At 50.1% G+C, this 15,797-nt stretch overlaps 1 protein-coding gene across 1 annotated transcript in view; it reads left to right on the top strand.

Moving 5' to 3' along the window:
- The first annotated feature begins 6,198 nt into the window (after positions 1 to 6,198).
- The window catches only part of RTN4RL2 (reticulon 4 receptor like 2), a 32,223-nt gene continuing 22,624 nt past the window's right edge, over positions 6,199 to 15,797 (top strand). Inside the window, exons 1-2 of the mRNA XM_075288355.1 lie at positions 6,199 to 6,229; positions 11,666 to 12,162. Coding sequence (XP_075144456.1) covers positions 6,199 to 6,229; positions 11,666 to 12,162 — 528 coding nt within the window. The remainder of the gene's footprint in view (positions 6,230 to 11,665; positions 12,163 to 15,797) is intronic.

Here is a 15,797-nt window from a genome sequence, read left to right as displayed (position 1 = left end):
TAGGTGAAGACCCCACCAGATCTTATTCCCAGTAAGTGAAGAGCCCGCCAGATCTTATTCCCAGTAAGTGAAGACCCTGCCAGATCCTATTCCCAGTAAGTGAAGACCCCGCCAGATCTTATTCCCAGTAAGTGAAGACCCCGCCAGATCTTATTCCCAGTAAGTGAAGAGCCCGCCAGATCTTATTCCCAGTAGGTGAAGACCCCGCCAGATCTTATTCCCAGTAAGTGAAAACCCCACCAGATCTTATTCCCAGTAGGTGAAGACCCCACCAGATCTTATTCCCAGTAAGTGAAGACCCCGCCAGATCTTATTCCCAGTAAGTGAAGACCCCGCCAGATCTTATTCCCAGTAGGTGAAGACCCCGTTAGATCTTATTCCCAGTAAGTGAAGACCCCACCAGATCTTATTCCCAGTAAGTTAGCAGGAAGATTCCCGGTGTGGATGTGCAGAATGTTAGCGTCACGACTCTTGTCACTAGGTAGCTTCAGGCTCAGTGTGGAAGGAAGTCCCGAGGCCAGGAATAGCAGGACTTGTACTGTCAGGGGGGCTATTATCTCTACTGCTACCCCCAGTGCTCCTCATGGGCTGGGTCAGGGGGCCTACAATGTACCTTAGTCTGATTCCGGTCTTACCCCTGGGGTGTGTCAGAGGACCTCCGAGGACTGTGATTGGGTAAGCTTTATGGCGTTGGAGCATCTCACATTACCTCTGAGGTCCCATCACAGGCTTCAGATGTCCCTGGAAACCACGAGGTGACTCAGAAGAAGATGGAGCCCGGGAAAAGTATAATAATTATTCATGGTTAGCAAACACTAAAAATCTCGAGTTCAACAAAAGTCCAAAATTCATCATAACACAATTGGCTCTCTATGAACTAGCTGGCTCCTCTCTACTCAGGACACTAATACAGCAAAGCCTACAGCGCCCTGCCCTGTACAAGTGTTATACGGTGGTGAGAGTGTAGGGAGAAGAAGAAACCCTGGCTCTAAGACATGGACCATTTGCAAGGTCCTGTTAGACGTGGAGATGGCACTGTGAGACCGGCTTCTCATGGACCTCCAGTACAGGTCATTAGAGGATCCTGAGACTGAGAGAGAGGTTAAAGATGTCACCACAGAAGCCAATCCAACAGGTGGGAGAAGGAGGAACAGGCTCAAGTCTTTTCAGTATGAGTGGTCTACACCATGGCCACCTACCTGGAGAGAATACGCCACCCCAAACACAGACAGACCCTGAGCCGGTACAGACTGAGCGCCCACAACCTAGAGATAGAGACGGGGCGATACAGGCAGACGTACAAGCCACGGGAGAAGAGACTGTGCCAGCACTGTGACCAGGGGGCCCTAGAAGACGAGACCCACTTCCTGCTACACTGCACCAAATACTCAGCTATGAGGGCCGTCTACTACCAAAGACTCTCTGCCCACATCCCAGACTGGGAGAAGAGGAAACTCTACATCCTACTGGGAGAAGAAGAGGCCACTGTGGAGATCGCTGCCCAATACGTGTCCAGCTGTCACCAAACAAGAGGAAGATGAGACTCCACGGACTGTTATACCCCAAACCAACCCCCCCCATATAGCGGTCACCAACTAAGAGGAAGATGAGACTCCACGGACTGGTATACCCCAAACCACCCACCCCAAACCACCTCCCCATTTAGCGGTCACCAACTAAGAGGAAGATGAGACTCCATGGACTGTTATACCCCAAACCACCTGCCCCACCCCACCTCCCCATATAGCGGTCACCAACTAAGAAGAAGATGAGACTCCACGGACTGTTATACCCCAAACCACCCACCCCAAACCACCTCCCCATATAGCGGTCACCAACTAAGAGGAAGATGAGACTCCACGGACTGTTATACCCCAAACCACCTGCCCCACCCCACCTCCCCATATAGCGGTCACCAACTAAGAAGAAGATGAGACTCCACGGACTGTTATACCCCAAACCACCCACCCCAAACCACCTCCCCATATAGCGGTCACCAACTAAGAGGAAGATGAGACTCCACGGACTGTTATACCCCAAACCACCTGCCCCACCCCACCTCCCCATATAGCGGTCACCAACTAAGAAGAAGATGAGACTCCATGGACTGTTATACCCCAAACCACCTGCCCCACCCCACCTCCCCATATAGCGGTCACCAACTAAGAGGAAGATGAGACCCCACGGACTGTTATACCCCAATACACCCCCCACACACACACCTCCCCATATAGCGGTCACCAACTAAGAGGAAGATGAGACTCCACGGACTGTTATACCCCAAACCACCTGCCCCACCCCACCTCCCCATATAGCGGTCACCAACTAAGAGGAAGATGAGACCCCACGGACTGTTATACCCCAATACACCCCCCCCACACACACACCTCCAGATATAGCGGTCACCAACTAAGAGGAAGATGAGACTCCACGGACTGTTATACCCCAAACCACCCCCCCCATACACACCACTCTCTCCCACAACACCAACTCTCCTCTAACCACCCCCCCCCCCCACATACACACACACACACACACTTTACTAACTTTGGCATGTGTAGGTTTGCTTCGCGTGAGATTGCTCCCATAGATGGTCTGTCCCTCACAGGAGATACTTAATCTAGAACTACGTGTGAGACTTGGCCAGCAGATATCGGTAAGTGCCCATGGCCTAAAAATACAGTAAAAAATTACTTTTGTCAACCTGATAATATTTTACAAATTCTTGTCCCTGTCCATTGGGCTAAGTAATACTCTGCTCACATTCCAACAACTCATGGAGCTGGGCCTGGGGAAGTAGAACCATGAAGTCCTGCTCATCTACATTGACATCATAATCTTCTCATCAACTTTTGAGGAGCGTATGGAGCATCTAGAGAATGTCTTGACCCAGTTGGAGAAACATGGGTTAAGCTTGAAGCCTAGGAAGTTCCTTCTCCTATAATAGAGCTTGTGTTACCTGGTACATGAGGAGCCCAAGGAAAGGGGCGAACCTATGGATTTGAGGGACAGGAGATACAATTCTGGTTGGCCTGCTCTAATAGCAGGAAGCCATGGTCTCTCTTGGGGTTCATGAGTTACTACTGGCGATTAAGAATTTTGCCAAGGTAACTGCTCCCCTGTACAAGCTCCTGACCGAAGGAGGGAAGAGAAGTCCCTCGGTCAAAGTGCAGAGGTTGGTGACCACCGAGCCCATTCTTGTCATATGCCAGCTGAACACTATACAAGATCAAAGGAAGCTTTACAGCTATATGCAATGACCGAGAAATCTGACAACATCTTAACCAAGTTTACTCTTCTGAATATAGGTTGGTCCACCTGGACATGGCCCTTGAACAGCAGTGGAAGGCCTGCCTAAGCAAATTGTTGTTTAGGCCACAGTATTAGACGGTGCCAATGCCATGACCTGTAAACTTGTGGACGAGCCCAGCAGGCCAGGATGAAGATCTGGCCTCTTGTACGTTGGGCTGGGGTCCCGCTCTCCTCTCCCACCGCCAAGGCCAGGGCTGCATTCTCTCTTCACACTGGCCAGGTTGTGGTTGCATTCTCCCTTCACACTGGCCAGGTCATGGTTGCATTCTCCCTTCGCACTGGCTAGGTCGTGGTTGTATTCTCCCTTCACACTGGCTAGGTCGTGGTTGCATTCTTCCTTCGCACTGGCCAGGTCGTGGTTGCATTCTCCCTTCGCACTGGCCGGGTCATGGTTGCATTCTCCCTTCTCACTGGCCAGGTCGTGGTTGCATTCTCCCTTCGCACTGGCCGGGTCATGGTTGCATTCTCCCTTCTCACTGGCCAGGTCATGGTTGCATTCTCCCTTCACACTGGCCAGGTAGTGGTTGCATTCTCCTTTGCACTGGCCAGGTCACGGTTGCATTCTCTCTTCACACTGGCCAGGTCACGGTTGCATTCTCTCTTCACACTGGCCAGGTCATGGTTGCATTCTCCCTTCGCACTGGTCAGGTTATGGTTGCATTCTCCTTTGCACTGGCCAGGTTGTGGTTTCATTCTCCCTTCGCACTGGCCAGGTCGTGGTTGTATTCTCCCTTTGCACTGGCCAGGTCATGGTTGTATTCTCCCTTTGCACTGGCCAGGTCATGGTTGCATTCTCCTTTCGCACTGGCCAGGTCGTGGTTGCATTCTCCCTTTGCACTGGCCAGGTCATGGTTGCATTCTCCCTTCGCAATGGCCAGGTCATGGTTGTATTCTCCCTTCGCACTGGCCAGGTCGTGGTTGCATTCTCCCTTTGCACTGGCCAGGTCGTGGTTGCATTCTCCCTTTGCACTGGCCAGGTCATGGTTGCATTCTCCTTTTGCACTGGCCAGGTCATGGTTGCATTCTCCTTTCGCACTGGCCAGGTCGTGGTTGCATTCTCCCTTTGCACTGGCCAGGTCATGGTTGCATTCTCCCTTCGCACTGGCCAGGTCATGGTTGCATTCTCCCTTCGCACTGGCCAGGTCATGGTTGTATTCTCCTTTCGCACTGGCCAGGTCGTGGTTGCATTCTCCCTTCGCACTGGCCAGGTCGCGGTTGCATTCTCCCTTCGCACTGGCCAGGTCGTGGTTGCATTCTTCCTTCGCACTGGCCAGGTCGTGGTTGCATTCTTCCTTCGCACTGGCTAGGTCATGGTTGCATTCTCCCTTCACACTGGCCAGGTAGTGGTTGCATTCTCCTTTGCACTGGCCAGGTCACGGTTGCATTCTCTCTTCACACTGGCCAGGTCACGGTTGCATTCTCTCTTCACACTGGCCAGGTCATGGTTGCATTCTCCCTTCGCACTGGTCAGGTTATGGTTGCATTCTCCTTTGCACTGGCCAGGTTGTGGTTTCATTCTCCCTTCGCACTGGCCAGGTCGTGGTTGTATTCTCCCTTTGCACTGGCCAGGTCATGGTTGCATTCTCCTTTTGCACTGGCCAGGTCATGGTTGCATTCTCCTTTCGCACTGGCCAGGTCGTGGTTGCATTCTCCCTTTGCACTGGCCAGGTCATGGTTGCATTCTCCCTTCGCAATGGCCAGGTCATGGTTGTATTCTCCCTTCGCACTGGCCAGGTCGTGGTTGCATTCTCCCTTTGCACTGGCCGGGTCATGGTTGCATTCTCCTTTTGCACTGGCCAGGTCATGGTTGCATTCTCCTTTCGCACTGGCCAGGTCGTGGTTGCATTCTCCCTTTGCACTGGCCAGGTCATGGTTGCATTCTCCCTTCGCACTGGCCAGGTCATGGTTGCATTCTCCCTTCGCACTGGCCAGGTCATGGTTGCATTCTCCCTTCGCACTGGCCAGGTCATGGTTGCATTCTCCCTTCGCACTGGCCAGGTCATGGTTGCATTCTCCCTTCGCACTGGCCAGGTCATGGTTGCATTCTCCCTTCGCACTGGCCAGGTCATGGTTGCATTCTCCCTTCGCACTGGCCAGGTCATGGTTGCATTCTCCCTTCGCACTGGCCAGGTCATGGTTGCATTCTCCCTTTGCACTGGCCAGGTCGTGGTTGCATTCTCCTTTGCACTGGCCAGGTCATGGTTGCATTCTCCCTTCGCACTGGCCAGGTCATGGTTGCATTCTCCCTTCGCACTGGCCAGGTCATGGTTGCATTCTCCCTTCGCACTGGCCAGGTCATGGTTGCATTCTCCCTTCGCACTGGCCAGGTCATGGTTGCATTCTCCCTTTGCACTGGCCAGGTCGCGGTTGCATTCTCACTTCGCACTGGCCAGGTCATGGTTGCATTCTCCTTCGCACTGGCCAGGTTGGCTTCCATACCTCCAGCTTCTCGACTCTCTTCCTCACCCCACCTGCTTGCCATCCCTGCCCTCCTATTGCTGGGACCTCTAGTGCCTCCATGTTTTATCATGTAGTATTATTATATTTTTATCACCTGTTGTTCCTCAGCTGGTCTCCTTCGCTTTGGTCTGCACAGAAGCCTCCTCTGATCTGGATCCAGCCCCGGGGAAACATTTCCTACTATATAATCTCCACTTTGTTCTAAGTTTATTTCCTGACCATAGAACTGAATAATAAGCCATCTCTATACGTGATCCGATATCTGAATACAAGAGCACCTTGCTGGTTGTCAGTGTTGGTTCCTGCACAGTCCTAGAGATGAGTGGTGCACAGCCTTGTACACGCTGCTCCCTCCACCCTCACTCCCTCCCGCTCTGTCACATCCTCCTCAGCTCTCTGGATCTTCTAGTCAATCCAGAGACAAGGATGCGAAGAGACTGCGAGATCCCCCTGCGAGGTAAGGGACACCTTGGGGAACGGTCAGACAGTTAGGGGGTCTCAGGAGGAGGTCTCGCTGCTTATAAGAAATACTGAAGAAAGTCGTCTCAGGAGGTGGCGAAGACTGAACTTTATTGTGGGTGGGTGGGCGAGCGGTGGGATTAGGAGACACAATAGGAGACCTGGGTGACAGCACCGCTACAGCCGGAGGGGTAGACCTGTGTGTGTGTGGGGGGGGGGCTTCTTATTGGGGGGGGTTTGTAAAGTGTAAAGTCTAATAAGATACCTGGAGATGGGACCAGAGCAGGTGAGCGGACGAGGAGATGAATATTTCATAGCAGTGGCTTCAGTTTCTTTAGTCTATGACAAGCAAAGGTTCAGAGTTGGGAAATGAAATGTCGTCTCCTGGGCGGTCGCGTCCTCACCACAAGGGCAGAGTAGTCAGGAGGGAAGAAGTTCTAGGGTCACAACATGAGGAATGTCTCATTACGGAACAAACACCCCAAAAGTAAAGGATTGTTGTGTGTGTGTGTGTGTGTGTGTGTGTGTGTGTGTGTATGTGTGTGTATGTGTACGTGTGTATGTGTGTGTATGTGTATGTATGTGCGTGTATGTGTGTGTGTATGTATGTGTGTGTGTGTGTATGTATGTGTGTGTATGTGTGTATGTGTATGTATGTGTGTGTATGTGTGTGTATGTATGTATGTGTGTATGTGTGTGTATGTGTACGTGTGTATGTGTGTGTATGTGTATGTATGTGCGTGTATGTGTGTGTGTATGTATGTGTGTGTGTGTGTATGTATGTGTGTGTATGTGTGTATGTGTATGTATGTGTGTGTGTATGTGTATGTATGTGTGTGTGTATGTGTGTGTATGTGTATGTATGTGTATGTGTGTGTGTATGTGTATGTATGTGTGTGTGTATGTGTGTGCACATGTGTGTATGTCTATATGTGTGAGTGTATGTGTGGTGCATGTGTAAGTGTATGTATATATGTGTGTGTAGGTATGTGTGTGTGGTGAGAATGTGTATATATGCGTGTATGTGTGTGTGTGTGTATACGTGTGCATATATGTAGTGCATGTGTAAGTGTATATATATATATATATATATATATATATATATATGTGTGTAGGTATGTGTGTGCACATGTGTGTGAGTGTACTGTATGTGTGTGCATATCTGGGTGTATATGTGTGTGTAGGTATGTGTGTTGTATGTATGTTGTGTGTGTGTATATATGGTCATGTATGTATATATGTATATGTATGTGTGTCTCTGTATGTATATATGTGTGTGTATGTGTGTGTATATGTATATATATATGTGTGTAGGCATGTGAGCGTATATGTGTGTGTGGTATGTATGTTGTGAGGTGCATGTATATATGTTTATGTATGTGTTTGTATGTATGCGTGTGAATGTGTAGGTACGTGTGTGGTATATATGTTGTGTGTGTATATATGTATATGTATGTGTGTCTCTGTATGTATGTGTGTATATGTATATAGACTACATATATGTGTGTAGGCATGTAAGTGTATATGTGTGTGTAAGTATGTGTGTGTATATATATTATATATATAGGATAATCCTACGTCTACGTTCCGGCAGTGTCACTCCATTCCTGTCCATGCACCACCATTGTTACATGTGATATACTCTTAGACACCCCCCCCCCCCTCATGTCGGTCACTTATATATTTAACCCCTGGTTGGCTGGTTCATTAGACTCATTTATTCTCCATAATCCCAAACTCTTCGCTTCTGTTCTGTTGTTGATGTCAAAACTATTGGCGCGCCAGATCCCGGGCAGACGCCATTACAGTCCCCGGGTACACGAGGCGCCGAGCGTCACATCAAATATCAAAGCCATGATCAGTTCCCATGACTAGTGGTCATCGCTTAACCCTTTCAGGATCCTGTGTTCCAGGCCGTTGCCATCCTTCTTTCCATTTGTAGGACACGGACTGGTTTCTGACGGTTTATTTAGCACAAAGGTCCAGAGTTTAGGATTTGGGAGGAAAAATCACTTTCTGTTTTCATTCATTTTTTTTCCCGTCAAAAACATTTACCCCAAAAATAGATTTCAGTGCCAAACGTGTCCTGACACTGCAACAGTGCTAAGGACACGGACCCCGCATCAGTCCTACATGTATCTCCCCCTATACTTTACCTGCAGCCTCCGGACACTGGGCCTATCATCAGCCAGGGAACTTTATACTAAAGGTGCAAAACGGCTGCGACTGGGGGAGAAGAGGCAGGAAATGCTGGAAAGATTGTCTGATAGTGATCACTAGGACCCGTGTGAATGAGGAGCTGACGGCCATAGAGAACGTGCCCGAGTCACTCAGCAGCTGCTATAGGGAGCATAGACCCAGCATATCACCCCAGTCCTGCAGATAGATAGGTTAGTGTCACCAGAACCAGCGTATCACCCCAATACTGCAGATAGATAGGTTACTGTCACCAGACCCAGCATATCACCCCAGCCCTGCAGATAGATAGGTTACTGTCACCAGACCCAGCATATCACCCCAGCCCTGCAGATAGATAGGTTACTGTCACCAGACCCAGCATATCACCCCAGCCCTGCAGATAGATAGGTTACTGTCACCAGAACCAGCATATCACCCCAGTCCTGCAGATAGATAGGTTACTGTCACCAGAACTAGCATATCACCCCAGACCTGCAGATAGATAGGTTACTGTCACCGGAACCAGTATATCACCCCAGCCCTGCAGATAGATAGGTTACTGTCACCAGAACCAGCATATCACCCCAGCCCTGCAGATAGATAGGTTACTGTCACCAGACCCAGCATATCACCCCAGCCCTGCAGATAGATAGGTTACTGTCACCAGAACCAGCATATCACCCCAGCCCTGCAGATAGATAGGTTACTGTCACCAGACCCAGCATATCACCCCAGCCCTGCAGATAGATAGGTTACTGTCACCAGACCCAGCATATCACCCCAGTCCTGCAGATAGATAGGTTACTGTCACCAGAACCAGCATATCACCCCAGCCCTGCAGATAGATAGGTTACTGTCACCAGAACCAGCATATCACCCCAGCCCTGCAGATAGATAGGTTACTGTCACCAGAACCAGCATATCACCCCAGCCCTGCAGATAGATAGGTTACTGTCACCAGAACCAGCATATCACCCCAGCCCTGCAGATAAATAGGTTACTGTCACCAGAACCAGCATATCACCCCAGCCCTGCAGATAAATAGGTTACTGTCACCAGACCCAGCATATCACCCCTGCCCTGCAGATAGATAGGTTACTGTCACCAGAACCAGCATATCACCCCAGCCCTGCAGATAGATAGGTTACTGTCACCAGAACCAGCATATCACCCCAGCCCTGCAGATAGATAGGTTACTGTCACCAGAACCAGTATATCACCCCAGCCCTGCAGATAGATAGGTTACTGTCACCAGAACCAGTATATCACCCCAGTCCTGCAGATAGATAGGTTACTGTCACCAGAACCATGCAGATTCTGGTGACACTTTTATTGGGAAGACAGTATCCAATATAACTCCCTCCAATATAATTCCCTCCTCCAAACTTAGATCGAGGACTCAGTAAGTGCACTAATGCAAAGTACCTTCCTTTGGTCCACCAGTGGGGTCCGTCATCTCGCACCTCCACTGATTAGCTGCTTATTGGCATGGTGGCTGATCTGTAGTAATAGCCTATAGTCTACTGTCTAGTTCCAGTGCTGGGGTCAGCTGGCGGGTGGGGGTCCTACTGATCTGCCACTGATGATACCTCCAACCATCCCGATTTCCGCGGGACAGTCACGATTTGGTGACATGTCCCGTGGTCCCAGTTGGAGGGAGGTATGTCCCGATTTCAACTCAGATCTGCGTCCAGAGGACGCAGATCTGAGTTGAACACATATGCGGCTGAAGCAAGGAGCTGACACAGGTCAGCTCCTCACTTCGCCGCTGCGCGCCTCTCTCGCTGACACATGCAGCTGAAGGAAGGAGCTGACACAGGTCAGTTCCTCGCTTCAGCCGCATATGTGTCAGCGAGAGAGGCGCGCAGAGAGCAGCAAGGGAGTGGAGGAGAAGGTAAGTTTAATGTGGAGGTGGAACGTGAATCTGGGAGCAGATGAAGGAGAGGACGGCATGACACTGGGGGCAGAGATGTGGGGACATGAATCTGGGGACAGAAATGGGGGGAACATGAATCTGGGGGCAGAGATGAGGGGACATGAATCTGGGGGCAGAGATGGAGGGGACATGAATCTGGGGGCAGAGATGGAGGGGACATGAATCTGGGGGCAGAGATGGAGGGACATGAATCTGGGGGCAGAGATGGAGGGGACATGAATCTGGGGGCAGAGATGGGGGACATGAAACTGGGGACAGAAATGGGGGGAAATGAATCTGGGGGCAGAGATGGAGGGACATGACACTGGGGGCAGAAATGGGGGGAACATGAATCTGGGGGCAGAGATGGAGGGGACATGAATCTGGGGGCAGAGATGGGGGACATGAAACTGGGGACAGAAATGGGGGGAAATGAATCTGGGGGCAGAGATGGAGGGACATGACACTGGGGGCAGAGATGGGGGACATGAAACTGGGAACAGAAATGGGGGGAACATGAATCTGGGGGCAGAGATGGAGGGACATGAATCTAGGGGCAGAGATGGGGGACATGAAACTGGGGACAGAAATGGGGGGAAATGAATCTGGGGGCAGAGATGGAGGGACATGAATCTGGGGGCAGAGATGGAGGGACATGACACTGGGGGCAGAGATGGAGGGGACATGAAACTGGGGGCAGAGATGGAGGGGACATGAAACTGGGGGCAGATGAAGGGTGTATATGAAACTGGGGGAGAGATAGAGGGGGGACATATAATTTACGGGTGACTGTAGGAGGATTATACTGTGTGCGGGCACATGAAAAATTAACGAGTGGGCGGAGTCAACACAAAAGTGGGTGGGGCTAAATTTGCAGCTGCGCACTACATGCGCCGCACATTTTGTCCCTCTTTCAGTTCTTCAAAAGTTGGGAGGTATGGTAATCCGTTACAGCTGCCTGTGGTGACACTGGGCTCTGACACAGTCATGGGCCTCAACAGTCTAGTGAAAGACCACCCCATTTGGCGCTAATAAGGTGTGACTATGTGACTGCAGAGGTTACGTAGAGGCCGGGCGCTACGCTGTGGATTTCAGACCTCTGGCGTTGCAGGTTATAGTGACGTACATTTACATTACATTACATTTAGAATCATTTTCTCTACTGGGTATAAGGAGTCTCGGTCCAATGTTGGACGGAGGAGTCAAACTGAAGTTCTGCATTGGCGCTGTCTGCCTGTATTGTAATGGTCTAGGTTGTGTTGATGCTTATTGTATATATAAACCTGTATTAATTTGTATTTTCTTCTCTTCTCTCCGCTCTTCCTCCTCCACCTGTCCTAGGCTCCCTCCAGTACCTCCTTGGTTTTCTCCTCCTCCTTCCCCTCTCACTTTCTTACCCCTTTTCCCTTTCCCCTTGCCCCTCCCTTTGTACGTGTTACCCCTCACCCCCTACAGCCAGCTGTCAGTCACACAACCTGTCCCGCGTTCCTTCCCCTCTGCCCAGTCAGGCACGAAGAGTTTTCCTTCAGAACAACCAGATCTCCGACCTGGGCCCGGGGCTATTTTCTCCATTCACGTCCATCCTTTGGCTTTTCTCTAACCACATCTCCGTCTTGCGTCCCGGGACGTTCCAAGGTTTGGAGCACTTGGAGGAGCTCGATCTAGGCAAGAATCCCACATTGCCACCACTTCAGCCGGACACCTTCAGTGGGCTCACGTCTCTGCTGTCCCTACACCTGTATCAGTGCAATATCCACCGACTACCTGGCGAGTTGTTCCGAGGCCTCCACTCGTTGCGCTACCTCTACCTGCAACACAACCGCCTGACAGGCCTGCCGGTGAGTTGCACGTTTATGTCTTTTCAGTGCAGTCTTCTTGAGGAACCAAAACTTCTTTATATCTGAGGGTTGGGTGAAGCCATGAGCTGATGTGGTGGTTTCGATGAATGGTCTCCTAAGTGTTCACCTATAGGGTTGTCAATATCATAGTCTTCACCAATCTGTCAACCAAACAGCAGAGAACAGAGTAAGGACCCTGAGACGAAGAGCCTTTCTCTAGGCCCCACCATTACTGAGTAATCAATGTTATTAGTGTTGGCCTCCAACACTGGGGGCCAGAGAAAATAATCCAACTGTGCCAGAATCAGTGATGCATTATCTAGTGAAGACTGCAAAGAGTTGGAGTTGGTGGTGAAGAGTTATTGAAGATGCTCTGTTATATTTTGCATGCATTGACATAGACCTTAATGTCCTTGTTGGGGCGGCCATTACTGTACATGGCGACGTAGGTGACAGAGTATGGTTACTGGTGCAGATATAGATGGTTACTGGTGCAGATATAGATGGATACTGGTGCAGGTATAGATGGTTACTGGTGCAGACGTATAACCCGAAGCTCCTGGGCTCCAATGCAGGATCTGTAGTAGAGCCCCAACTTACCTTGTGCTATCTAGAATTTTGTTATATTGTATGTGTCAGAGAGACCTTTGGGGGCTCCCCGGAGTAACCTTTGCACCCCCATAGCTATGCCCCTGCCACTTCATCTTTGATATTTGTTGATGGGTCCCTGTCTATGGAGTAACCCATTACCTGTAGGTTGTCCCCTTCTGTGTTTATGAGGACTCCCCTTGTACCAGCCCATTGCACTCCATTAAGAATAACGAGGACACTGCACTGGATGATCTGAAGTCCCGAGCCTGTTATCACAAGTGACACTGCGGAGTCCTTCCATGTTTGTCAGGCTGCAGGTCAGGGGTGAAGCTTGGATAATGGGATAGGGCTTAATATTCCTATTGCAGAGAGTGCAGAGAGTAAGAGCGCCTGATGGTTTACAGTCATAGATCAGATACGAGGAGGGGGGAGGGGGATGAGCTCCCGGGTCACACACAAAAAATACTTTTTCACAATTTTCACTGCGACATGTGACCAGTTTGGATCAGTTTAACCCCTTCACATACCTTCCCAAAGAGCCTTTGACAGTGAAGACATCATGTTATGGATCACAACTCCGCTCATCCACTGCAACACAACGCTGCTCATCCACTGCAACACAACTCTGCTCATCTACTGCAACACAAGTCCGCTCATCCACTGCAACACAACACCGTTCATCCACGTCACCACAACTCCGCTTATCCACTGCAACACAACACTCCTCATCCACTGCAACACAACACCGTTCATCCACGTCACCACAACTCCGCTCATCCACTGCAACACAACACTCCTCATCCACTGCAACACAACACCGTTCATCCACGTCACCACAACTCCGCTCATCCACTGCAACACAACTCTGCTCATCTACTGCAACCCAACTCCGCTCATCCACGGCACCACAACTCCGCTCATCCACTGCAACACAACACTCCTCATCCACTGCAACACAACACCGTTCATCCACGTCACCACAACTCCGCTCATCCACGGCACCACAACTCCGCTCATCCACTGCAACACAACACTCCTCATCCACTGCAACACAAGTCCGTTCATCCACTGCAACACAACACCGTTCATCCACGTCACCACAACTCCGCTCATCCACTGCAACACAACACCGTTCATCCACGTCACCACAACTCCGCTTATCCACTGCAACACAACACTCCTCATCCACTGCAACACAACACCGTTCATCCACGTCACCACAACTCCGCTCATCCACTGCAACACAACACTCCTCATCCACTGCAACACAACACCGTTCATCCACGTCACCACAACTCCGCTCATCCACTGCAACACAACACTCCTCATCCACTGCAACACAACACCGTTCATCCACGTCACCACAACTCCGCTCATCCACTGCAACACAACACTCCTCATCCACTGCAACACAACACCGTTCATCCACGTCACCACAACTCCGCTCATCCACTGCAACACAACACTCCTCATCCACTGCAACACAACACCGTTCATCCACGTCACCACAACTCCGCTCATCCACTGCAACACAACTCTGCTCATCTACTGCAACCCAACTCCGCTCATCCACGGCACCACAACTCCGCTCATCCACTGCAACACAACACCGTTCATCCACGTCACCACAACTCCGCTCATCCACGGCACCACAACTCCGCTCATCCACTGCAACACAACACTCCTCATCCACTGCAACACAAGTCCGTTCATCCACTGCAACACAACACCGTTCATCCACGTCACCACAACTCCGCTCATCCACTGCAACACAACACTCCTCATCCACTGCAACACAACTCCGCTCATCCACTACAACACAACTCTGCTCAGCCACTGCAACACAACTCCGCTCATCCACTACAACACAACTCTGCTCAGCCACTGCAACACAACTCCACTCATCCACTGCAACACAGCACTCCTTATCCGACCACTGCAACACAACTCCACTCATCCACTGCAACACAGCACTCCTTATCCGACCACTGCAACACACCTCTGCTCATCCACTGCAACATGACGCTCCTCATCCACTGCAACATGACGCTCCTCATCCACTGTAACACAACTCCGCTCATCCACTACAACACAACTCTGCTCAGCCACTGCAACACAACTCCGCTCATCCACTACAACACAACTCTGCTCAGCCACTGCAACACAACTCCACTCATCCACTGCAACACAGCACTCCTTATCCGACCACTGCAACACAACTCCACTCATCCACTGCAACACAGCACTCCTTATCCGACCACTGCAACACACCTCTGCTCATCCACTGCAACATGACGCTCCTCATCCACTGTAACACAATGCTCCTCATCCACTGCATCACAATGCTCCTCATCTACTGCAACACAACACTCCTCATCCACTGCAACACAACTCCGCTCATCCACTGCATCACAATGCTGTTCATCCAAAACCAAACCAGTCGTAGACCTGTGACTTTTGGCTCCTGCAGCATTGTTGCCGGGGCTGGTATTAGTTTGGAGAGAGCTTGGTATCTGACAATGGTCCCCACAGTTGCCTGTTATGTGGTTGTGCGTTTTATTCTGTGTAGGCTGAATATACTGACATACATATGTGGGATAATAATACAAGTATATCAGGAATCAATATTTAGTCTAATTCTCTTAGTGTGAAATATATATCTATAGAACCCATATACAGGAATATAACTATAACTCATACATTTCCAATCCATCAGATGATCTATAGTATAAGGTATATAGTGCAGTTATATAGGATATATATAGGATATACAGGCTCCAATATTCAACAGTACAAAACTGAGGAGAGTTCTTCCTTCTGTATTGTTCTTCTTCTTTTTCCGGTTTACATCGAGTTTCGGCTTCTTCGTGTTTTACTTTCTTGGACGAACGGGCTTTCATTTCCTTAAAGGTCTCACCGCGATTCTTCACATTGCACCACAAGCTGTTAACACTAAAAACGAGAGACCTTAAACCCTGCAGCCCCTAAACTGTAACCCCGGGGTCCACAAACCATATCCCGTGGCCCCTAAACTATAAACAGTC

Source organism: Leptodactylus fuscus, chromosome 10, assembly GCF_031893055.1.
Source record: "Leptodactylus fuscus isolate aLepFus1 chromosome 10, aLepFus1.hap2, whole genome shotgun sequence".
NCBI lineage: Eukaryota > Metazoa > Chordata > Amphibia > Anura > Leptodactylidae > Leptodactylus > Leptodactylus fuscus.
Note: the sequence above shows the minus strand (reverse complement) of the source record. Positions and strands in the feature narration are given on the sequence as shown.